The sequence below is a fragment of the Cherax quadricarinatus genome, chromosome 60, assembly GCF_038502225.1.
Source record: "Cherax quadricarinatus isolate ZL_2023a chromosome 60, ASM3850222v1, whole genome shotgun sequence".
NCBI classification, from domain to species: Eukaryota; Metazoa; Arthropoda; class Malacostraca; order Decapoda; family Parastacidae; genus Cherax; species Cherax quadricarinatus.
In genome coordinates, this window is record NC_091351.1 from 16,996,724 (window position 1) to 17,022,544 (window position 25,821).

Below are 25,821 nucleotides of genomic sequence, written 5' to 3' on the forward strand. Positions count from 1 at the left end.
TGTAGTGTAAAGCACCCTTCTGGCAAGACAGTGATGGAGTGAATGATGGTGAAAGTTTTTCTTTTTCGGGCCACCCTGCCTTGGTGGGAATCGGCCGGTGTGATAATATAATATAAAAATGTATAATAATGACAATAATGCGTATAATAATAATAGTATAATACGTATATGTAATAATAGATGGCTTCAAAAGGCTGTCACTAGATGGCAGTGTTTACCACAACAAAGAGGGAGCAGTTGTGGATGCCTCCACCTGTTATGTAATGACATAGTTCATTCATTCTAGACTATATATCAGGTTTCTATGTTATTTATATTGTTTATTATGTCATATTAGATGAACTGTGGTAGATAAATAAGCCATAGAGTTGATGATAGCGAAATATTCAAGGAGTATATTGTCCTGTCTCCAGATAAACTCTTGTCGGCCGCCGATACCGCCACATATACAGTGGACCCCCGGTTTACAATATTTTTTCATTCCAGAAGTATGTTCAGGTGCCAGTACTGACCGAATTTGCTGACTGACTTAACTTACTGAATGACTAGACTAACTTACTGAATGACTTGACTGAGTTAATGAATGATTTGACTGACTTACTGACTGACTTGACTTACTGAATGACTTGACTGACTTACTGACTGACTTGACTTACTGAATGACTTGACTAACTTACTGAATGACTTGACTAACTTACTGAATGACTTGACTGACTTACTGAATGACTCGCTTACTGAATGACTGACTTGATTGACTTATTGAATGACTTGACTGACTTAACTGATTTACTGACTGACTTACTGAATGACTTGACTGACTTACTGAATGACTTGACTGATTTACTGACTGTCTTGACTTACTGAATGACTTGAGAAACTTAATGACTTGACTGACTTATTAAATGACTTGACTGACTTACTGAATGACTTGACTGACTTATTGAATGATTTGACTGAGTTAATGAATGATTTGACTGGCTTATTGAATGACTTGACTGACTGAGTGACTTAAAGTTGGACACTTCAGTACAACCATCGACTTCAGTACCAGAACCTCTACCATCCACCTCAGCCCAGTAGGGCCACAACATAACTCTCCACTCTTTTCACAATCATCCACAAACACCAGCACCCACAATTTAATGTAAGAAATATTATTATTTCTGTTACATGTGTAGTCTTAAGCAGTAAAAACAACATAATACATCACAACAATGAACTGCAATTACATATTCACTTTTATTTTTGTAAGATGTGGAGGCCTAAAAAAAAAAAAGTTGTTTGGCTTTTTTTGGGGCTCTCAGGAACATAACCCTATTTTTCCCATAAGTTCTTCAGTTCATCTAACACGGTTTTTTTTACCTAACACGCCATTTTCAGGAACGTAACTACCATGTTAAATGACGGTCTACTGTATTTTATTCATTCTAGAGTATATATCAGGTTTTTATGTTATTTATATTGTTTATCATATTAGATGAACTGTGATAGGTAAATAAGCCGTTTAGATGATGATAGCGAAATTATTCAAGAAGTACATATTTTGTCTGGTCTCCAGACAAACTCATCCACTGACGATACCACTGCACGAGTGACATATTTTATTCATTTTAGAGTATATATCAGGTTTCTGTGTTATTTATATTGTTTTTTATGTCATATTAGATGAGTGATAGATAAATAAGCTGTATAAATGATATTAGCTAAATTATTCAAAAAATATTTTGTCCGGTCTCCAGACAAACTCTCGTCCGCTGACGTTACTACTACATGAATGACATATTTTTTCATTCTAGAGTATATATCAGGTTTCTATGTTATTTATATTGTTTATTATGTCATATTAGATGAGCTATGATAGATAAATAAGCCATAGAGTTGATATTAGGGAAATTATTGATGTATAGAATTCCACTGGAACGGATTAATTGCGTTTCAATTAATTTAAATGAGGAAAATTGACTCTGCAAACGAGCAAATCCAGTTGCGAGCAAAGTCACGGACCGGATTAAACTCGCAGGTAGAGGTTCCACTGTAGAATCCAATAGAATATTCATTTCTTTTGAGCATTACATAAGCTGTCAGGTATTTTCATGATTGTATCATTAGTGCCCTTTTTGGGTCTGAAACCAAATTTACAAGGAATAAGGATGTTATATCTGGTTGAGTACAGCTGCTTGGGTATAACTTTTTTAAAAATTTTAATGGTATGGATTGATTGATTATATATTTTTCTCTAGTTGTTAATGCTGATTTGATGGTGAGCTTTGTGGATGGTTATTATCCTGTTTTTTTTTTTTTTTTTTTTTTTTTTGAGATTATCAGGAAAAGTGTTCTTTGCATAAATAAAATAAAATAAAATGTTTGTTTTAATTGGTTATATATAGAACTTACAGTAGTTAGAATTACATACCATTTAGTTACAGTTTAGAAAAAGTTGATACTGGACTGACTGTTAAAAATTTGATATGGATGTACAGTAGAAAGTCACTAATTATGCAACAGATTTTGGCAAACCAGTTCTAAAATTTTTATACTACTTAATGCTACTGCTAGCATACAGTTTCATGCAACATTGTATATCAGTGTAACACAAATAGTTCATTCCAAGGGTAAGCATGATGAGACAGGTTACAAGTGATCAGTTAGACAGTTACAAGTACAGTGGACCCCCGCTTAACGATCACCTCCAAATGCGACCAATTATGTAAGTGTATTTATGTAAGTGCATTTGTACGTGTATGTTTGGGGGTCTGAAATGGACTAATCTACTTCACAATATTCCTTATGGGAAAAAATTCGGTCAGTACTGGCACCTGAACATACTACTGGAATGAAAAAAGTTCGTTAACCGGGGGTCCACTGTATTTTACATGAATTTACATCTGATTCATGATGTGCATTTTATGGAGTGGTTGAATTATTGTGATAACTATAAGGTATGAGTATTTGCAGTCAATTATATTCTATGTATAATATTTATGTAAGAGTTAATAAAAGCTTTTTAACAATATAGTTAAAGAAGTTGGCAATTTCAGGCACTGAGTTCCATGTTTTTGGAACTTTTCTTTGCATGGAGTTTCTGAATATGGTGAGTCATACACCCAGTACATATATCAATGAGATACTTGTTTTTTGTATTATTTCCATGTGTTCTGTTGCAGCTCTCCAGGAAGACTTCAAGCTCTGAGATAATGTTTGAGTTGAGAGTCCTCTAGACATATCATTCGCAGAAGTGTGAATAATTTGTATGTTAAGCAAATACAAACTTTTGAATAGGGGTGTGTGTTGCTTGGAACCTGAATGAATAATTATTCTAAGTGCTGCTTTTTGCTGGGTAACAACAGGTTTCATTTGTTTAGCTGTTGTTGATCCTTATGCTCTAGTACCATAGGTGAGGTAAGAGTAGATTAGAGAGTAGTACAGAATGAGCAGGGATGTTTGGTACATAATAGCAGATTTTTGAGAGAATGCCCACTGTTTCGAAGATTTTTAAGAAAATGATTTGTCAAAGTTATGCAGTTAGTGGAGATAACACATGAGCAGTTTTCTTGTATATATTGCTGGGTGTGTCTTCTTCTCTACCATCAGACTTTTTTTAGTGATTGACTCCTTTAGCTTCCCTTTACCTCAAACAAGGTCCATTTTTAAATGTGCTTTGAGCTTTTGCAGAGCCTGATTAATGCAAAGGAAATTTTTAAGATTGCTGCAAGCCAATAGAGCAGCTCTTTTCATCTCACCTAATAAATAAGATAGCCTTAACTCCCTCTCAAGTGAAGTGAGGAGTTGACATTGTGAATGATTGGGAAAGGGTGTTTCCCAATCATTTACAATTCTTTGTAAATACTAATAATGACCATTTTAGAATCACTTTCAAAAATTCATTAAAAGCCATCAAAAATACAACAAAGGTCACAAGAGTAAAATGTCTTAGAATGGGCCATTTTGTAACATACTAGAAGCACATTCAAATCCCTTCATTATTTTGATGACTGAACACTAAAGAATTTGGGTAATTGTCATTCAGATATCTACTGATGTTTGTATGACTTCTGGCATATTGTTTGCAAGATTACAGTTGCTTGTACCATTACGAAATATTTATTTATTTATTATTTTTTTTTTTTTTTGTGTTATCAGTAAGCAAGGGTTCAGTAGCTCTGAAGAGGATGATTTGGTTGTTTTTATTTTTTCCTCTAGAATTTTGGGGGGTTTTCTGAATTTTTTAATATTGCCTATGAAGTCATTAAATCTATTAGAATAATATTTTTGCTTTGATTCTCTTCATTATTCTTGTGAGGGTTGCAGTGTTCTGGTATACTGTACTATATAGTCCTTGTGGCTTAGCACTTCTTTATGATTATAATAATAATAATCTGATATACTGGTTCCTGGCACAGAAGGACTAATCTATACTTATTTTTGTCATAATCATCTTTCTTATCAGTTAATTTGGACAGGACTTTTGTGAGCCATTTGTGTAATTATCTGTTTAGATTTTTGTGGATGGTGTATATTGTAGTGATATTTTGTAATGTTGAGGAAGCTTTCTACTCCAGAATTTACATTACAGCCGTGTCTCACCTTCCTTTCCCAATTTATGTTGTTAATTAATCACATTGATAAAGTTGCTTATTGAAGCATCATTATTGATAAAGTTGCTTATTGAAGCATCATTATGGAGCCTTAATGAGTTTTGTTCATTTCAAGTGTGTTATTTGAAATGTTAGCAGTAAGGAAAGTAGGATAATAATCACTTGTGTGAAATGTGAATATACACATATTTAGAGGTGCTGTTTTATTCAGATATGATCTAGAACTGAAGCTGATGTCTGGCTCCAGGGTATAAGAGGCAAGAATACATTCTGCTGAAGAGGTGTGAGACTTTGGGCTTCTTTACATGACAAAAATTAATGCTAAGATCTCCAGAAATTATTAAGTCTTTTTTATTGAGTTTTTGTTAATTATTGTTCTACTCAGGTTGTCACTGAAGATAAGCAAATTGGTGTGAGGGATTCTATAAATGGCTCCAATTGTTATTAGACTATGTATTAGTATTATCAGTGAAATATTGAGCAAATATATAGTCACTGTATTTATCACTGGTGTTCACAGTATTTACACTTCAAGTCACTGGCATAGACAGTGGCAGCACCTCCAACTCTCTTGTTTCTTCTTCAGTTTTGGGTGGTTCAATACCAGACATGTTGAATAGACTAGTGAGGTAAAGTTTTAACAAGGTCTCTTTTAATACACTGTATGGGAATATGGCATTCAAAGATTTATACACTGCAATGTCATCATTGTGTTTGCTAAAGAACCATGAGTTATAATTAAAGATACTGTGGCAATTGCTTGTACTGAAGATGCTGTTTGCAGTGTTATTATAATTTGTGCAAAGTCATTGTTATATATACATGTATGTTTAAGTAGTTGAGTGGAGAGTCATTATTTGTGTGCATGAACAGAAGACAGAAGGGGTGAGCAGAATTAATGTTGGGATATTACATGTGTGTAATAAAACCTTAACATATTTAGTATTTTAACAGTTAAGAAAATATAGCAAAAAGCACTTGAATTCCAAGTGGTGACTTTCATATTCACTATTTTACTGAATGGCATATGTAAGATTGCGTTATGGTATGCAGAGTTGTGTGGAACGCCGGGCTACCTAGCGCCAGAGTTGCTACGATGCAATATGATGGAAGGTGCTCCTGGATATGCTCACCAAGTTGACTTGTGAGTATAGGAAACCCAAGACAGCAACAAACACTCCTTTTGCCAATTATGGAAAAAATTCTTTTCTTTTCCTAGAGAAGTGTCTCTCTCTTTATAAAACATAAGACATAAGTATTAAAATTAATATGCAGTGTGTGTATGTATATGTATGAATGTATGTATGTGTATATATCTTCTTTCAATGAAACGGCCATATCCTACCAAGGAAGAGTAACTCAAAGAGGGAAACGAAAAGTTTTTCTTTTTAAATTTAGTAATGTATACAGGATAAGGGGTTACTAGCTCCTTGCTCCCAGCATTTTATCTCCTATGGAGATAAGAGGAAATAAAGAAGAACAAGCACTATTGAGGAAATAAAAGAAAACCCAGGTGGGTGTGTGTATATATATGCATGTGTAGTGTGACCAAGTGTAAGTAGAAATAGCAAGATAAATCTTATTCCATGTGTTTATGAGACAGAAAAAAGACACCAGCAATCCTGCCATCACGTAAAACAATTACATGTTTCTGCTTCACACTCACTTGGCAGGACAGTAGTACCTCCCTGGGTGGTTGATATCTGCTACCTACTACCTAGGATATGTGTGCGTGTGCGTGTGCATGTACTCACCTAGTTGAGGTTGCAAGGGTCGAGTCCGAGCTCCTGGCCCCGCCTCTTCACTGGTCGCTACTAGGTCTCACTCCCTGAACCGTGAGCTTTATCATACCTCTGTGCGTACTCACCTATTTGTACTCACCTATTTGTGGTTGCAGGGGTCAAGTCCTAGCTCCTGGCCCCGCCTCTTCACCGGTTGCTACTAGGCCCTCTCTCTCCCCGCTCCATGAGCTTTATCAAACCTCGTCTTAAAACTGTGTATGGTTCCTGCCTCCACTACATCATTTTCTAGGCTATTCCACTGCCTTACAACTCTATGACTGAAGAAATACTTCCTACTATCTCTCTGACTCATTTGTGTCTTCAACTTCCAATTGTGGCCTCTTGTTTCTGTGTCCCCTCCCTGGAACATCCTGTCTTTGTCCACCTTGTCTATTCCACGCAGTATTTTATATGTCGTTATCATGTCTCCCCTGACCCTCCTGTCCTCCAGTGTGGTCAGGCCGATTTCCCTTAATCTTTCTTCATAGGACATTCCCCTTAGCTCTGGAACTAACCTTGTCGCAAACCTTTGTACTTTCTCTAGTTTCTTGACGTGCTTTATCAAGTGCGGGTTCCAAACAGGTGCTGCATACTCCAGTATGGGCCTGACATACACGGTGTACAGTGTCTTGAATGATTCCTTACTAAGGTATCGGAATGCTGTTCTCAGGTTTGCCAGGCGCCCATATGCTGCAGCAGTTATCTGATTGATGTGTGCTTCCGGAGACATGCTCGGTGTTATACTCACCCCAAGATCTTTCTCCTTGAGTGAGGTTTGCAGTCTTTGGCCACCTAGCCTATACTCTGTCTGTGGTCTTCTGTGCCCCTCCCCCATCTTCATGACTTTGCATTTGGCAGGATTAAATTCGAGAAGCCATTTGCTGGACCAGGTGTCCAGTCTGTCCAGGTCTCTTTGAAGTCCTGCCTGGTCCTCATCAGATTTAATTCTCCTCATTAACTTCACATCATCTGCAAACAGGGACACTTCTGAGTCTAACCCTTCCGTCATGTCGTTCACATATACCAAAAATAGCACTGGTCCTAGGACCGACCCCTGTGGGACCCCGCTCGTCACAGGTGCCCACTGTGATACATCATTACGTACCATGACTCGTTGTTGCCTCCCTGTCAGGTATTCTCTGATCCATTGCAGTGCCCTTCCTGTTATATGCGCCTGATGCTCTAGCTTCTGCACTAATCTCTTGTGAGGAACTGTGTCAAAGGCCTTCTTGCAGTCCAAGAAGATGCAATCAACCCACCCCTCTCTCTCTTGTCTTACTTCTGTTATTTTATCATAAAACTCCAGAAGGTTTGTGACACAGGATTTGCCTTCCGTGAATCCGTGCTGGTTGGCATTTATACTCCTGTTCCGTTCCAGGTGCTCCACCACTCTCCTCCTGATAATCTTCTCCATAATTTTGCATACTATACACGTCAATGTCACAGGTCTATAGTTTAGTGCCTCTTTTCTGTCTCCTTTTTTAAAAATGGGAACTACATTTGCCGTCTTCCATACCTCGGGTAGTTGCCCAGTTTCCAGGGATGTGTTGAAGATTGTGGTAAGTGGCACGCACAACATATCTGCTCCCTCTCTAAGGACCCACGGGGAGATGTTGTCTGGTCCCATTGCCTTTGAGGTATCGATGTCCCTTAGCAGTTTCTTCACCTCCTCCTCATCTGTATGTATGTCGTCCAACACTTGTTGGTGTATTCCTTGCTGGTGTCCCCATCTGGTCTGTCCCCCCAGAGTCCTTCCTGTCTCTACTGTAAATACTTCCTTAAATCTCGTGTTGAGCTCCTCACATACCTCTTGATCGTTTCTTGTGAGTTCTCCACCTTCTTTCCTCAGCCTTATCACCTGGTCCTTGACTGTTGTCTTCCTCCTAATGTGGCTATACAGCAGTTTCGGGTCAGATTTGACTTTCGATGCTATGTCGTTTTCATACTGTCGCTGGGCCTCCCTCCTTATCTGTGCATACTCGTTTCTGGCTCTTCTACTAATCTCCTTGTTTTCCTGGGTCCTATGCCTGCGTGTGTGTGTGTGTGTGTGTGCTTACCTAGTTGTGGTTGCAGGGGTCAATTCATAGCTCCTGGCCCCGCTTCTTCACTGGCCGCTACTGGGTCACTCTCCCTGCACCGTGAGCTATATCATACCTCTGCTTAAAGCTATGAATGGATCCTGCCTCCACTACATCACTTCCCAAACAATCCACTTCCTGACTACTCTGTAACTGAAGAAATACGTCCTAACATCCCTGTGATTCATCTGTCTTCAACTTCCAACTGTGTCCCCTTGTTGCTGTGTTCCATCTCTGGAACATTCTGTCTCTGTCCACCTTGTCAATTCCTCTCAGTATTTTATATGTCATTATCACGTTCCCCCTATCTCTTCTGTCCTCCAGTGTCATCAAGTCGATTTCCCTTAAACTCTTCTCATAGGACATACCCCTTAGCTCTGGGACTAGTCTTGTTGCAAACCTTTGCACTTTCTCTAGTTTCTTTATGTGCTTGGCTAGATGTTGGTTCCAAGCTGGTGCCGCATACTCCAGTATGGGCCTAACGTACACAGTGTACAGGGTCTTGAACGATTCCCTGTTAAGATGGTGGAATGCTGTTCCTAGGTTTGCTAGGCACCCATATGCTGCAGCAGTTATTTGGTTGATGTGCATCTCACAAGATGGGCCTGGTATTATACTCACCCCAAGATCTTTTTCCTTAGGTGAAGTTTGTAGTCTCTGGCCTCCTAGACTATACTCTGTCTGCAGTCATCTTTGCCGTTCCCCAATCTTCAAGACTTTGCATTTGGTGGGGTTGAACTCCAGGAGCCAATTGCTGGACCAGGCCTGCAGCCTATCCAGATTCCTTTGTAGTTCTGCCTGGTCCTCGTCCAATTGAATTCTTCTCATCAATTTCACATCATCTGCAAACAAGGACACTTCGGATTCTAATCCTTCTATTATGTCATTCACAAATACGTACCAGAAACAGCACCGGTCCTAGGACGGCCAGTTGCTTGCAAACATAGACTGCAAGCAACTGGCCGTTTAATCTCATCTCCAACCCCATGGACTTGCCCAATGCCACAATACCTTCCACAACAGGCAGAGAGTTGGCAGGGTCAGGGTCAGGGTCAGCCTTAAACCCTTTAAAATCCCTCTGGATGACACATTGTGGCGTCTGAAACACTATCACTCGCTATCTGTTTATTGTTGATCCACACCACCAACAACTTCTCAACCTCTTCGACTGTTTGTGATCTATTTTTGGATAACATGACAACACCTTTCACAACATCAGCTTCCTTAAGTTCTTTTCTCTTTGGTAGGATAGACGTGATAGTTGATTTGTTTTTACTGTACATCCTGGCAAGCTCCCCCACACGAACGCCACTCTCGTATTTTTCTACTACGTATCTCCTTCTTCACTGCTATGGTGTTACTCACTTTCTTTACCACAGGGCCCATGGTAGCTTATTTCACAGTCACAATTAATGCCTGGCTGGATGGCTGGCTGGCTAGCTGGACAGCTGGCTGGCTGCCTGGTTGGCTGGCTGGATAGCTGGCTGGCTGCCTGGCTGGCTGGATGGCTGCCTGGCTGGCTGGATGGCTGCCTGGCTGGCTGGATGGCTGCCTGGCTGGCTGGATGGCTGCCTGGCTGGCTGGATGGCTGCCTGGCTGGCTGGATGGCTGCCTGGCTGGCAGGATGATAGCACAGGGTAATGTTCACTCAAGGATAAACAATGTTAGACTGGCTGACAACACCTGCGCGGACAGGTTTGGTACGCCGGCTGAAACCTGGGGCAACAGCTGAAACACAGGACAAAATTTGGCCAAAAAAAGCGGGTGAAACCCAAAGCGGCCGATTCCCAGGGCGGCCAAAACCCGGGGTTTCACTGTACATTATTTCTTATGGGAAATATTGCTTCGCCTTTCAACTGTTTCGAGTTTAGGCCTAGCTCCTGGAACGGATTATGGTCGAAACTCAGGGTTCTCTTGAACTTTGTATGTATTTTTTACATATATATGATAGCTTAAACATGTTATGACGCTTTTATGTGCATTTGAAAGTGAAAAAAGGCTGTGTTTCGCTTTATAGCAATTTTTGCTTTACAGCAGTAACCCAGAACCTAACCTTCTGTACAGGCAAGAACCCTCCTGTATATGTAAATACACCTTCCATCCGACTTACGACCTGCTCGACATACGTCCACTCGACTTACGACCGTGCATCTGGCAGCTGGGCTGGGCCGGCTGATGCACACCACTGTACAATATTTGACGATACTCGCAAGGGCAATGTGTCATGCAGGCAGCATCAGTTTGAGTAACCCTCCCCTATCAGCAGCATCATACTGTATTAACTGTACTAACTGGACAGTAAATTTCACCATGGCCCCTAAGATGAAGCCTGAATCTTGCACTGGAGATTGTGGCAAGAAAGGCTCTTACTCTCGAACTCTCTATTTGTTTTCACTGTTGCACATAAACCTGTCTGTATCTGTCTGCCTGTATATCTGTCTGTATCTCTGTGTGTCTGTTTATCTGTCTGTCTACTAGTGTGTCTGTCTTTCTGTCTACCTGTGTGTCTGTCTTTCTGTCTACCTGTGTGTCTTTCTGTCTACCTGTGTCTGTCTTTTTGTCTACCTGTGTGTCTTTGTCTACCTGTGTCTGTCTTTGTCTACCTGTGTCTGTCTGTGTCTACCTGTGTCTGTCTTTCTGTCTGTCTACCTGTGTGTCTGTCTTTCTGTCTGTCTACCTGTGTGTCTGTCTTTCTGTATACCTGTGTGTGTGTCTTTCTGTCTACCTGTGTGTCTGTCTTTGTCTGCTTGTCTGTCTCAGAGCCACTCATTAAGAGTGTACTTGGTCTTGAAGATGCCATATTAATAATGATAATAACAATAATATTCACTGAGGCGCATTAAATGTGTATAAAACGTTAATACAGGAGGGCCCCACTTATACGGCAGGTTAGGTTCCAGGCTACCGCCGTAAAGCGGAAATCGCCGTAAAGTGGAACACCCTTTTTTTCCACTTATAAATGCATACAAACACTAGATAACAAGTTTACACTAACATATATTAAGTTAGCAATAGAACCAGGCATCAAAAAACAATAAAAAAGTACAATACACACATAGTGCACTCATTACTTACCTTAAAATATTTATAGTCTTAATCTAGGGTGAGACAAGTAGTATTTATTGTAAGAAATCAAGTGTGGTACGTATGGTAATAGCCAGGCTACCTTACCAGGCCACCCCACCCACACATACTATTCTATGATATTTAAGCATCCCAGAGCGATAAAATGTATATACAGTTCACTCATTACTTACCTTAAAATATTTGTAGTCTTAATGTAGGGTCAGGAGTAAGTAAATGAGATAAAACGAATAAATGAGAGAGAGAAAGAATGAGTACATGAGAGGGGGCAGGCGCAGAGTTATGTAAACAAACCAGGCGAAGGTAAGTTTTGTAAACAAACGAAGTGTACACATCTGGTTTGTGTACAAGTTACATTGTGTACAGGTTGTCTCTACATTGATACGGTAGAATTAATAAAGAAGAACACTCCCATTCTCATGTAACATCATTTTGAGAAGAAATGAAGCTCTGAGTGAAGGCAATGGAAATAAGTCACACTGACTTTTTTGGGTTATCCTAGGTTCTCTACACGTATGTTGTTATGTATGATAATCTATGTAACTGTATTTGTGTATACCTGAATAAACTTACTTACATACATACGAAAGGAATAATTTTCTACAGTTACCCCCAGTAACACATTTTCTCTTATGTTAGATTAGAGAAAATGTTATTCTTGCCGTCACTTGTACAAGTTATGTGGCTCCCACATCTTATATTTATGTTTATTTATTCTATTGTGGGGTGTATTTATCATCTTTTTATGTTATGTATCGTGTTTATTATATAATTTAAAAAAAAATATCATGGATGGATTAATGAAAATGTGTATATTAACGTAATATACGACATTTAATGAGACTCGGTGAGTATTGTTATTATTATCATTTCTAATATGGCGTCACTTGTGCAAGTCGTCTGCTACCACATCTCACATTTATGTTTATTTATTCTACTGTGGGGTGTATTTATCTTATTTATATGTTATGCATCGTGTTTATTATATAATTTTGAAAAAAATATCATGGATGGATTAATGAAAATGTGTATATTACCGTAATATACAACATTTAATGAGACTCGGTGAGTATTGTTATTATTATCATTTCTAATATGGCGTCACTTGTGCAAGTCGTCTGCTACCACATCTCACATTTATGTTTATTTATTCTACTGTGGGGTGTATTTATCTTATTTATATGTTATGCATCGTGTTTATTATATAATTTTGAAAAAAAATATCATGGATGGATTAATGAAAATGTGTATATTAACGTAATATACGACATTTAAATGACTCGATGATTATTATTATCATTACTAATATGACGTCTGGAGACATAAGACACTTACCAATTTTAATGTGTACCTGCATGCCAGCACAGTATGTAAGTTTATTTAGGTACAGGTATACATAAGTATAATTATCAGAGTATATATAAAATATGAAATAACTTTTAAAAACATTTGAAATTTTGGAGTTTCCAGACAAAATGGAGAGACTTAGTGCTTACTGAGCTCATGGAGAATGTAAACAAACAGGGTGGGGCACGGTGACCGTATTAGAAAGTCAGGTGGGGGGAGCCGTATAGCGAGTTTTGGTCATAATTTGAAATGTCCGTATTAGCGGAACGCCGTAAAGTGAAACGCCGTAAAGCGGGGCCTTCCTGTATAGACATTTTGCTTAATCCATCTATGATTTTTTTTTTTTTCAATATTATATAATAAACATGCTACATAACATATAAATTAACAAATATGAGATGTTTTTCTGGTCGGCTTGACAGTGAACAGGAACCATTCGTGTCGGGGCTGGTAACAACAACAACGTTTGTTTACATAACTCGTGAACATTCTACATTCTTATTCTCTCTCTCATTTATTCATTTAATCTTGTTTACTCACCTCTCACTCTACATTAAAACTACAGATATTTTAAGGTAAGTAATGAGTGGACACAATTATTATATTACAGCTTAATAATAATAATATTAATATTAGTACATATGTATTATTGTAATAATGATGATTATTAATATTATTATTAATTTAGGGCACTGGAGCACAGATCCACTGTATAGCACTTTGTCTGGATTTTTTGGGTTATCCTAGGTAATTTATAATATGTATGATAACTTGACTTACGTGTACCAGTGAGAGAGAGAGAGAGAGAGAGAGAGAGAGAGAGAGAGAGAGAGACAGAGACAGAGAGAGAAAGAGATACAAAGAGACAGCCACATTCGGTCAGCCAGTCAGCCAACTACCCACTCACCCACCCACCCATCCAGCCACCCACCCATCATCCAGCCACCCACCCATCATCCAGCCACCCACCCATCATCCAGCCACCCACCCATCCAGCCACCCACCCACCCATCCAGCCACCCACCCACCCACCCATCCAGCCACCCACCCATACAGCCACCCACCCATCCAGCCACCCACCCATCCAGCCACCCACCCATCCAGGCACCCACCCATCCAGCCACCCACCCACCCACCCACCCACCCATCCATCCAGCCAGCCACCCACCCGGCTAACCACAGACCCGGCCACCCAGCCAGCCAGCCGGATATGTATTACACATGTTCCAGAGTTGTTTCTCTTTACTTAGGGTATAGGTTATACAACATTCTGGCAGGATGACACTACCAGTGGTATTCTCCCATTCCACTGTGTCGACAATACATAAAGATAATAGTAACATATGATACTGTATGCGATGTAAAATTTACATTACATATCACTACCATGTATACATTATATTCAGTACATAAATAATTAAAATGCAACAATAGAAGTAAATTATGGTAAAAAGAATGAAATAATGATTGTACATTACATTACAGTATTACGTAGGTAGTTTATAGGAAAGTTTTGACATTATGCCCTACCCAATATGTCGGCAATTTTCAAAGGTTCGACTTACGTCCATTTCGACTTACGACCAGTTGGTCAGAACCAAGCTTGGTCGTAAGTCGGATGGTAGGTGTACTTACACATGCACACACACATGTGCACACACGTGCAAGTTGACCATTGATTAACATGGTGGTTATACCATGTTAATCAACATCAGCATCCAAGGTCCCAGACTTTTCAACGTCTTACCAGAATACAGTGGTACCCCGATTTTCGAACTGCTCCCTACTCAAACAATTATGTAAGTGTATTTGTGTAAGTGCATTTGTAAGTGTATTTTTTGCAGTCTGAAACGGACTAATCTAATTTACATTATTCCTTATGGGAACAAATTTGTTCGGCATTGGCACTCGAACAGCATTCTGGAATGAAATAGGTTTGAAACTTGGGGTACTACTGTATGTGAGAAACACTGCTGGGACAAGTGTAAAAGTTCTCAAGAGTAAACTTGACAAGTACAAAAAGATAAAGATTTTATTTTATTATTAACACATTGGCCGTTTCCCACCAAGGTAGGGTGGCCTGAAAAAGAAAAACTTTCACCATGATTCACTCCATCACTGTCTTGTCAGAGGGGTGCTTACACTTCACTTATAAAACTGCAACATAAGGACAATGATAAGGATTTTATTTCTTTGCAGAGGTTACAGTATGCAATTACAATTTTTATTTGTTAAGTACAAAGAAAGCCAGGTGATTTCAGGCAAATTAATCCTAATAAAGTTAACCCTCGGTTATCAGCCGTAATCCGTTCCAAAACGTCGGCCTAAATCCAAAAAGGCCAAAAGCCAAAATAATATTTCCCATAAAAATTAATGTCAGTCCAATTACAGTGGGCCCTTGTTTTTCGTAATTAATCCATTCCTGGAAGTGTGACTATTATCAAAATTGACGATTTCTTAATCCATTTTCCCCATAAGAAATAGTGTATATGCAATTAATGAGTGTAGCAGTAATGTTGAAGGATCAGTTATGGAAGGAGAAAAGAGAATATGAATGTGAAATTCAAGGATTATGTGGATTAAAGTAAAGGTTGGATGCGAAAAGTGGGTCATAATATGCGTGTATGCACCTGGAGAAGAGAGGAATGTAGAGAGATTTTGGGAGATGTTAAGTGAATGTATAGGAACCTTTGAACCAAGTGAGAGAGTAAATGTGGTAGGGGACCTGAATGCTAAAGTAGGAGAAACTTTTAGAGAGGGTGTGGTAGGTAAGTTTGGGATGCCAGGCGTAAATGATAATGGGAGCCCTTTGATTGAACTTTGTATAGAAAGGGGTTTAGTTATAGGTAATACATATTTTAAGAAAAAGAGGATAAATAAGTATACAAGATATGATGTAGGGCAAAATGACAGTAGTTTGTTGGATTATGTATTGGTAGATAAAAGACTGTTGAGTAGACTTTAGGATGTACATGTTTATAGAGGGGCCATAGATATATCAGATCACTTTTTAGTTGTAGCTACACTGAGAGTAAAAGGTAGATGGGATACAAGGAGAATAGAAGCATCAGGGAAGAGAGAGGTGAAGGTTTATAAACTAAAAGAGGAGGCAGTTAGGGTAAGATATAAACAGCTATTGGAGGATAGATGGGCTAATGAGAGCATAGGCAATGGGGTCGAAGAGGTATGGGGTAGGTTTAAAAATGTAGTGTTAGAGCGTTCAGCAGAAGTTTGTGGTTACAGGAAAGTGGGTGCGGGAGGGAAGAGGAGCGATTGGTGGAATGATGATGTAAAGAGAGTAGTAAGGGAGAAAAAGTTAGCATATGAGAAGTTTTTACAAAGTAGAAGTGATGCAAGGAGGGAAGAGTATATGGAGAAAAAGAGAGAGGTTAAGAGAGTGGTGAAGCAATGTAAAAAGAGAGCAAATGAGAGAGTGGGCGAGATGTTATCAACAAATTTTGTTGAAAATAAGAAAAAGTTTTGGAGTGAGATTAACAAGTTAAGGAAGCCTAGAGAACAAATGGATTTGTCAGTTAAAAATAGGAGAGGAGAGTTTTTAAATGGAGAGTTAGAGGTATTGGGAAGATGGAGGGAATATTTTGAGGAATTGTTAAATGTTGATGAAGATAGGAAAGCTGTGATTTTGTGTATAGGGCAAGGAGGAATAACATCTTGTAGGAGTGAGAAAGAGCCAGTTGTGAGTGTGGGGGAAGTTCGTGAGGCAGTAGGTAAAATGAAAGGGGGTAAGGCAGCCAGGATTGATGGGATAAAGATAGAAATGTTAAAAGCAGGTGGGGATATAGTTTTGGAGTGGTTGGTGCAATTATTTAATAAATGTATGGAAGAGGGTAAGGTACCTAGGGATTGGCAGAGAGCATGCATAGTTCCTTTGTATAAAGGCAAAGGGGACAAAAGAGAGTGCAAAAATTATAGGGGGATAAGTCTGTTGAGTATACCTGGTAAAGTGTATGGTAGAGTTATTATTGAAAGAATTAAGAGTAAGACGGAGAATAGGATAGCAAATGAACAAGGAGGCTTTAGGAAAGGTAGGGGGTGTGTGGACCAGGTGTTTACAGTGAAACATACAAGTGAACAGTATTTAGATAAGGCTAAAGAGGTTTTTGTGGCATTTATAGATTTGGAGAAGGCGTATGACAGGGTGGATAGGGGGGGCAATGTGGCAGATGTTGCAGGTGTATGGTGTAGGAGGTAGGTTACTGAAAGCAGTGAAGAGCTTTTACGAGGATAGTGAGGCTCAAGTTAGAGTATGTAGGAAAGAGGGAGATTATTTCCCAGTAAAAGTAGGCCTTAGACAAGGATGTGTGATGTCACTGTGGTTGTTTAATATATTTATAGATGTGGTTGTAAGAGAAGTAAATGCGAGGGTCTTGGCAAGAGGCGTGGAGTTAAAAGATAAAGAATCACACATAAAGTGGGAGTTGTCACAGTTGCTCTTTGCTGATGACACTGTGCTCTTGGGAGATTCTGAAGAGAAGTTGCAGAGGTTGGTGGATGAATTTAGTAGGGTATGCAAAAGAAGAAAATTAAAAGTGAATACAGGAAAGAGTAAGGTTATGAGGATAACAAAAAGATTAGGTGATGAAAGTTTGGATATCAGATTGGAGGGAGAGAGTATGGAGGAGATGAATGTATTCAGATATTCAGCAGATGGGTCTATGAAAGATGAGGTGAATCATAGAATTGATGAGGGGAAAAGGGTGAGCAGTGCACTTAGGAGTCTGTGGAGACAAAGAACTTTGTCCTTGGAGGCAAAGAGGGGAATGTATGAGAGTATAGTTTTACCGACGCTCTTATATGGGTGTGAAGCATGGGTGATGAATGTTGCAGCGAGGAGAAGGCTGGAGGCAGTGGAGATGTCATGTCTGAGGGCAATATATGGTGTGAATATAATGCAGAGAATTCATAGTTTGGAAGTTATAAGGAAGTGCGGGATTACCAAAACTGTTGTCCAGAGGGCTGAGGAAGGGCTGTTGAGGTGGTTCGGACATGTTGAGAGAATGGAGCGAAACAGAATGACTTCAAGAGTGTATCAGTCTGTAATGGAAGGAATGCGGGGTAGGGGTCGGCCTAGGAAAGGTTGGAGGGAGGGGGTAAAGGAGGTTTTGTGTGCGAGGGGCTTGGACTTCCAGCGGGCATGCGTGAGCGTGTTTGATAGGAGTGAATGGAGACACATGGTTTTTAATACTTGACGTGCTGTTGGAGTGTGAGCAAAGTAACATTTATGAAGGGATTCAGGGAAACCGGCAGGCCGGACTTGAGCCTGGAGATGGGAAGTACAGTGCCTGCACTCTGAAGGAGGGGTGTTAATGTTGCAGTTTAAAAACTGTAGTGTAAAGCACCTTCTGGCAAGACAGTGATGGAGTGAATGATGGTGAAAGTTTTTCTTTTTCGGGCCACCCTGCCTTGGTGGGAATCGGCCAGTGTGTTAATAATAAAAAAAAAAAATTAATCCGTTCCTGACACCCAGAAGTATTAAAACAAAAAAATTTTTTATATGAAATATAGATGTAGTATATAAACAATACAGTGGGACATTATGAATGAAACATTAACAGCATAACACTTACCTTTATTGGTGATTCTTCTTAGTGTATGGAAGACTGGAGGAGGAGACAGATTGGATTAGTTACTGTTTGGAAGGGAATCCCCTTCCATCAGCACCTCGGGTACCAAGTCCTTTTCTGGGGTTACATACTTCTCTTCTCTTTTTCTTAATGCCACTAGGACCAGCTTGAGAGTCACTGTACACCTGTGGCACTAAATACTTGTCCAGGGAGCTCTGTTTCTGACATATCTTTAAAACTTCCCTAAAATGGCCCAAGACTGTCACTGTACAAGTTGCCGATATGGCTTGCAACAGCCTTGTCAGGGTGATGTTTCTCCATAAATCTTTCCATCCTACCCAACATTTCAAAAATCTCCATAATTTCTGAAGAAGGCACCTTCTTCCATCTCTCCTCCTCCTCCTCTGCAGCAATATTCTGAGCTGCAGTCTGTTGCTTTTCCTGCTGAAGCTCTTGCAGCTCCTCAGTGGTTAGCTCTTCTTTGTGGTCCTCCACCAACTCTTCCACATCCTCCAAACTCACATCCAACCCCATGGAACTCCCAAATGCCACAACAGCTTTCACAACTGTCATGGACTCATCAGGGTCAGCCCCAAACTATTCAAAACCCCTATTGTGGACACAATCTGGCCACAATTTTCTCCAAGCAGAGTTCAAAGTCCTAGTAGTCATTCCCTCCCAAGCCTTACCTATAAGGCTTATGCAATGGAGGATACTGAAGTGATCTTTCCAAAACTCTCTTAGGGTCTAGTGAGTGTCTGAGGTCACATTAACCCTTTGAGGGTTTTCGTCGTACTAGTACGTTTTACGCGTAGGGGTTTTTGACGTACTAGTACTCATAAATTCTAGCGGCCTCAAATCTAGTGGGAGAAAGCTGGTAGGCCTTCATATGAAAGAATGGGTCTATGTGGTCAGTGTGCACAGTCTAAAAAAAATCCTGCAGCACACAGTGCATAATGAGAAAAAAAAAAACTTTGACCATTTTTTTTTAATAAATCAACGACTTTGCAGTGTATTTTCGTATGGTATTTATTGTTGTATTCTAGTTTTCTTGGTCTCATTTTATAGAATGGAAGATATATTACAGAAATTGAGATGATTTTGACTGGTTTTACAAAGAAAGGTGCCTTGAAATTGAGCTCAAAGTAGCAGAAATGTTCGATTTTTACCAAACTTCAAAAGTAAACAAATCGTGCCAAGCGTGCAATACACGTCAACTGGTGAGTCTAATATTCTTTCACAAGTGCACCAATAATATTTATACCATTTTTTACACTAATGCAGTAGTCTGCATAACAGTAAATCTTATATTTTTTGTGAAAATAAAAATTCAAAGTGAAAAGCAAAAGAATATAAGAGGGGACTTGAGACATGACTAATGACTAGAGGAAATGTCATTTTAGTGCCAGGAATGTCTTTCTTGTTTATTCTGGACCCTATTCCGAAATTGGCATCTTTTGAAATTTGTGTGAAATTGGCAAAATTGCTAAATTCTGACCACTGTACTGGATAGTTGAATTTCATAAATGAGTGGTTTCTTGCATCCATTCGATAGAAAGAATGGAGTTCTAGCGAAATATTCATGTTTTTTGTCGACTAGTACAGTGAAATTGGCCGAAAATGGGGCTCAAAGTGGGCAAAATCGCCGATGCGTAAACATCGCCGAGACCGCTAACTTTGCGAGAGCATAATTCCGTAACTTTTCTATCAAATTTCAAACTTTTGGTGTCTTTATGATCGGGAAAAGATTCTCTATCTTTTCATAAGAGAAAATAATTTTTTTTTTTTTTTAAATTTGGCCGACCCTGAGAACGAGTTTCGGAGAGGGCCTGTCGACCCTCAAAGGGTTAAATCACCTTTGAAACATTGCTCTGGTGTAGAGTTTTTTAAAGTTTGAAATGATCTGCTGGTCCATGGGCTGGAGGAGAGGAGTGGTATTCGGGGGCAAGAACTTCATTGTGATGAACCCAAACTCCTCCAGAATTAGGTCATCCAAGTTTGGAGAATGAGCAGGTGCATTGTCCAATAGCAGGAGGCACTTGAGATCCAATTTTTTTTCCAGGAGGTAATTCTTCACACTAGGGCCAAATACTTCATTGAACCACTCGACAAAAATTTCCCTCGTGACCCATGCCTTATTATTAGCTTTCCAAAACACAATTTACTCTTCATAACATTGTTTTTCCTGAATACTCTGGGATTTTCAGAATGGTACACTAGTAACAGCTTCACTTTGAAATCCCTACTAGCATTAGCACAGAACATGAGCATCAGCCTGTCTTTCATAGGCTTGTGTCCTGGCAGTCCCTTTTCCTCCAGAGTAATGTAGGTTCTCTTTGGCATTTTCTTTCAAAAGAGGCCTGTTTCGTCACAATTGAACACTTGTTCAGGTTTCAATCCTTCAGCCTCTATGTAATCATTGAATTCACTTTCGAATTTTGTTGCTGCAATTTTGTCCGAACTGGCAGCCTCGCCATGCTTTATCACACTGTGTATGCCACTATGGTTCTTAAATCTCTCAAACCAGCCTTTGCTGGCCTTAAATTCACAAATATCAGTACTCGTTGCAGGCACTTTCTTTACGAGATCGTCATGCAACTGCCTAGCCTTTTCACAAATAAGCGACTGCATAAGACTATCTCCTGCTAATTGTTTCTCGTTTATCCACACCAATAATAACTTCTCAACATCTTCGAGTACTGGCAATCTTATTTTTGTCAGCATATTTGCCCCCTTTTGTAACAACAGCTTCCTTGATTTCCTTTTTCTTGGCCACAATGGAAGCATGGATGTATGGGGGTTTCTTTTACATCCTGTCCAGTTCGGCCACACATATGCCACTTTCATATTGTTCCATGAGATTTTTCTTGAATTCAATCGTATTTCTTACCTTATTTACCAAAGTCCTGGCACTGGGAGCTTTCTTTGGAGCCATGGTAGCTTATTTAGCAGTTGCAAGCACTAAAATGAATGGAATACTATGAAATATTTCGTATGAACAAGTGAGGGGACCGTCACTCACTGGTAAACAACGGCACACTAGCCGGGAAGGGAGGGCGAGGCGGCTTGGAGCCATGTGTAGCGTCCGGGACGAACGACTATTTGCGAGTCAAACGACGATTCGCAAGCCAATGTTTTGATGAAAATAACGTTACGGTTTCCGAAAATTACGACTATCGAGCCTTATGATTATCGAGGGTCCACTGTAATCCGTTTCAGATAACCAAAAATATTAAGAAAAAATACATTTTTTAACCCTTAAACTGTCCAAACATAGATATATGTTGACGTGCGGCAGGCTCCAAACGTAGATCTACTTTTTTTTTACATGCTTACAAATGGGGAAAATCAAGGTCAGCACTACGAACGTGAACGTAGATCTACATGTGGACAGTTTAAGAGTTAAAGATTAACTTTAGTTTTACATTCAAAAAACAGTGAGAAATAAATATAAAGCACAAATTTTAGTGATAAATGAACATTACATACCTTTATTGAAGACTCTTGTTGGTGTATTGAAGGCAGGAGGGGAGAGGAGTTGGGAATCCCCAACTCCCTCTCCCCTCTGTGTAGTGTAGCCCCCCTGGGCTACACTACACAGCCATATTATTACCATGTTCACTGAGTTTAATCGTTTTTAACAACTACCTTTAGATGCCATCATAAACAAAAGGAGAAGTAATGAATAATTCACGCTGAGAATTGTAAACAAACACATATGAAGGGCGGTTACTGGGCGAAACGCCAGATTCACAGTGTTCTCTAACGTTGAATCAGAGAAAACAATGTTTACTCTCCACTCGATAACATATCAACATTGCATGTTTATATGCTATGTTTATGTGCTATATGCTATGTAACGTGTTTCTTATATAATTTTGAAGAAATATCATAGATGGATTAATGAAAATGCCTATATTAATCTAAAATAAGACAATGTGCCCAAGAGTGATTATATTTAGAAATACATTGCATGTTTTTATATACTACAGGTCCGCCATCACAAATCCAGCAATCAGTTATTCGGTTCCTTCAGTTATTTGGCACTAATTTTGGCTAGCATAATTTCAAATTACCAGGGTCGCCACACCAACCTGCTGGTACTGTTTGGTGGTGCTACTTGCTGCATAAGTCATTCCAATTTCTTTTTCTCCATTTATTGTTTTAACCTGCTTACTTTTAGCCCTAGCCATGGTTCCAATGAATAAAAGAAATGCTTCTCATTATGTAAAGCACCTACACAGTACATTATCCATTAAAGATAAGGTGGCTTTGAAGCTACTGTCGGTTGCCATGAGCTCAGTCTCATGAAGCAGGAGAATATGCTTTATTATTACGCTAATATGAACACTACAGCTTATTTGCCTATCACTATTGATCTAATATGACATAATAAACAATATAAATAACATAAAACATGTTAAATACTCCAGAATGAATAATATTTGGCATAACACCGAGCAGTTCGACAGAGTTATGAAGAGGATATGGTAAACAAATACCATTCTCCTATCCCTGTCTTGGTGGCTTATATTAGAGAAAACGGAGTATAGCACAGGGCTAACTATGATATACACTCGTACTCCACCATAAACATGAAACAAAAAAGTTATTTTCTCTCTATAGATTATCACACACAGCAGCATATGTGTAGAGAACCTAGGATAACCCAAGAAAAATCAAGGTGGCTTATTTTTAGTACCTGGCTTGGGTTAGCCATATATGATTTTTGGTAAATATTCGATTCCCAGCCAGGGTAGAAACATTAGGCGTGTTTCTTTACACCTGTTGTCTATGTTTACCCATCAGTAAATGGGTACCTGGGTGTTAGTCGACTAGTGTGGGTGTTATCCCGGGACACTGACCTAATTTTCTTGAAATACTCAGCATAACAAGTGCCTTTCTATACAGTAGTATGTTACTGATGTCAGTTAGGCCTGTATACCTTGTACATGTACGTGTAGTAAATAAAGTTATTATTATTATTATTATTATTTTCTCAGTTGTTTGTTGGGTTTTCTTATTCAAGCTTGGGCAATGTATGATGGAAAGATACTTCTTCACGTACACCAAAAATGAAAGGAATCAGACCATAAATAGCGGAATTCACTTCTCAGTTATTAGCGGCCGCTTAGCGGTATATTTTTGTATGGTTGTTATGGTTATATTCTCATTTTTTCGGTCTCATTTGATAGAATGAAAGATGTATTACAGAAATAGATATGGTTTTGATTGCTTTCATGATGAAACGTACCTTGAAATTGTGCTCACAGTAGGGAAAATGTTGTATTATTTAGCGAAGCTCAAGAGTAAACAAATAACGTCACCGTCCAGTACCTGTCCGCCTGCCAGTCTAAATTCCAATACGGAGTCAAGAATGGATTGACATTATTTATACAATTATTACAATAATGCAGTAGTCTGCATAACAGTATATCTATTTTTTGTGAATAAAATTCCAAATGGTAAGCAAGAGGGGCATTATACACAAATAACCCGCACATAAAAGAGAGAAGCTTACGACAACGTTTTGGTCCGACTTGGACCATTTACAAAGTCACACTAACCAGAAGTGAAGCAGGACGGCTATATACATGTATAGGCAGGAATAGGTGGTGGTAGTAGTAGTAGTAGTACAAGAATGGTATATAATACCGACAAGATGAATTTAAGACACATGCGCAACACCCGGGCATCCCTATCGTAGATGTTTCGCCATCCAGCCAGCCACTGGATGGTGAAACGTCCACAACAAAGACAACCAGACGCCGCACATGTGTCTTAACTTCATCAGTAGTTGTAGTAGTAGTAGAAGAGGTAGTAGTAGTGGTAGTGGTAGAAGTGGGAAATAAGGAGGACGAGCCAGTCAAATACAAAGGAAGGGGAGCACTGCAAGAGAGCTAGGTGCCCACAGAGGGAGAGCAAGCGCACAGAGGTGCGTGAAAGGGGAAGTGGTGAAATAAATGAAGAAGGAACAGAAACACGAGACAGAAGAGAGAAAGACAACCCAGAGGAGAAAAAGGAAAGAGGAAAGGGGAAGAGGGAGAAGAAAAAGAAAAAAAAAAATGAGGAGTCAGGTTAAGTCACGGGTGTTCTGAAGTTTGGAGTATTTTACAATGTAGTGGGAGAGGAAGGCATCTACAGAGACGAAGCCAGGGCTAAGATTCATACAAGGAAAGTTGTGTATTAGAGAGGATTCAACTAGACGGCAACTGTTCGAGTTGGAAGTAGGGAAGACAGTTTTAGCAGAAGACCTGGCCACCCACTCACCAGGCCACCCACCCACCCACCCAGCTAGGTATTACACACGTTCCAGAGTTGTTTCTCTTTGCTTAGGGTATAGGTTATACTACATTCTGGCAGGATGACACTACCAGTGGTATTCTCCCATTCACTGTGTCGACAATACATAAAGATAACAGTAACATATGATACTGTATGCAATGTAAAATTTACAATACAGCAGGGCCCCGCTTTACGGCGTTTCACTTTACGGCATTCCGCTAATACGGTCATTTCAAATTATGACCAAAACTCGCTATACGGCTCCCCCCACCTGACTTTCTAATACGGTCACCGTGCCCCACCCTGTTTGTTTACATTCTCCGTGAGCTCAGTAAGCACTAAGTCTCTCCATTTTGTCTGGAAACTCCAAAATTTCAAATGTTTTTAAAAGTTATTTCATATTTTATATATACTCTGATAATTATACTTATGTATACCTGTACTTAAATAAACTTACATACTGTGCTGGCATGCAGGTACACATTAAAATCAGTAAGAGTGTCTTATGTCTCCAGACGTCATATTAGTAATGATAATAATAATCATCGAGTCTCATTTAAATGTCGTATATTACGTTAATATACACATTTTCATTAATCAATCTATGATATTTTTTCAAAATTATATAATAAACACGATACATAACATATAAATAAGATAAATACACCCCACAGTAGAATAAATAAACATAAATGTGAGATGTGGTAGCAGACGACTTGCACAAATGGCGCCATATTAGAAATAATAATAATAATAATAATCACCGAGTCTCATTAAATGTCGTATATTACGTTAATATACACATTTTCATTAATCCATCCATGATATTTTTTTCAAAATTATATAATAAACACAATACATAACATAAAAAGATGATAAATACACCCTACAATAGAATAAATAAACATAAATATGATAAATATTATGCAGAAAATTCGGAGTGTGGAAATTAGGAGAAGGTGTGGAGTTAATAAAAGCATTAGTCAGAGGGCAGAAGAGGGGTTGTTGAGGTGGTTTGGTCATTTAGAGAGAATGGATCAAAGTAGAATAACATGGAAAGCATATA

The 25,821-nt window shown here is 39.1% G+C and overlaps 1 protein-coding gene across 6 annotated transcripts in view; it reads left to right on the forward strand.

The window, feature by feature from the left end:
- The window catches only part of PhKgamma (phosphorylase kinase gamma), a 411,214-nt gene that overhangs the window by 152,053 nt on the left and 233,340 nt on the right, over positions 1-25,821 (forward strand). For 2 of the 6 annotated variants that reach the window (XM_070097984.1, XM_070097987.1), the window contains one exon: positions 5,649-5,739. The exons of the other annotated variants lie outside the window; for them this stretch is intronic. In XM_070097984.1, coding sequence (XP_069954085.1) covers positions 5,649-5,739 — 91 coding nt within the window. The remainder of the gene's footprint in view (positions 1-5,648; positions 5,740-25,821) is intronic. 6 annotated transcript variants of the gene reach the window in all.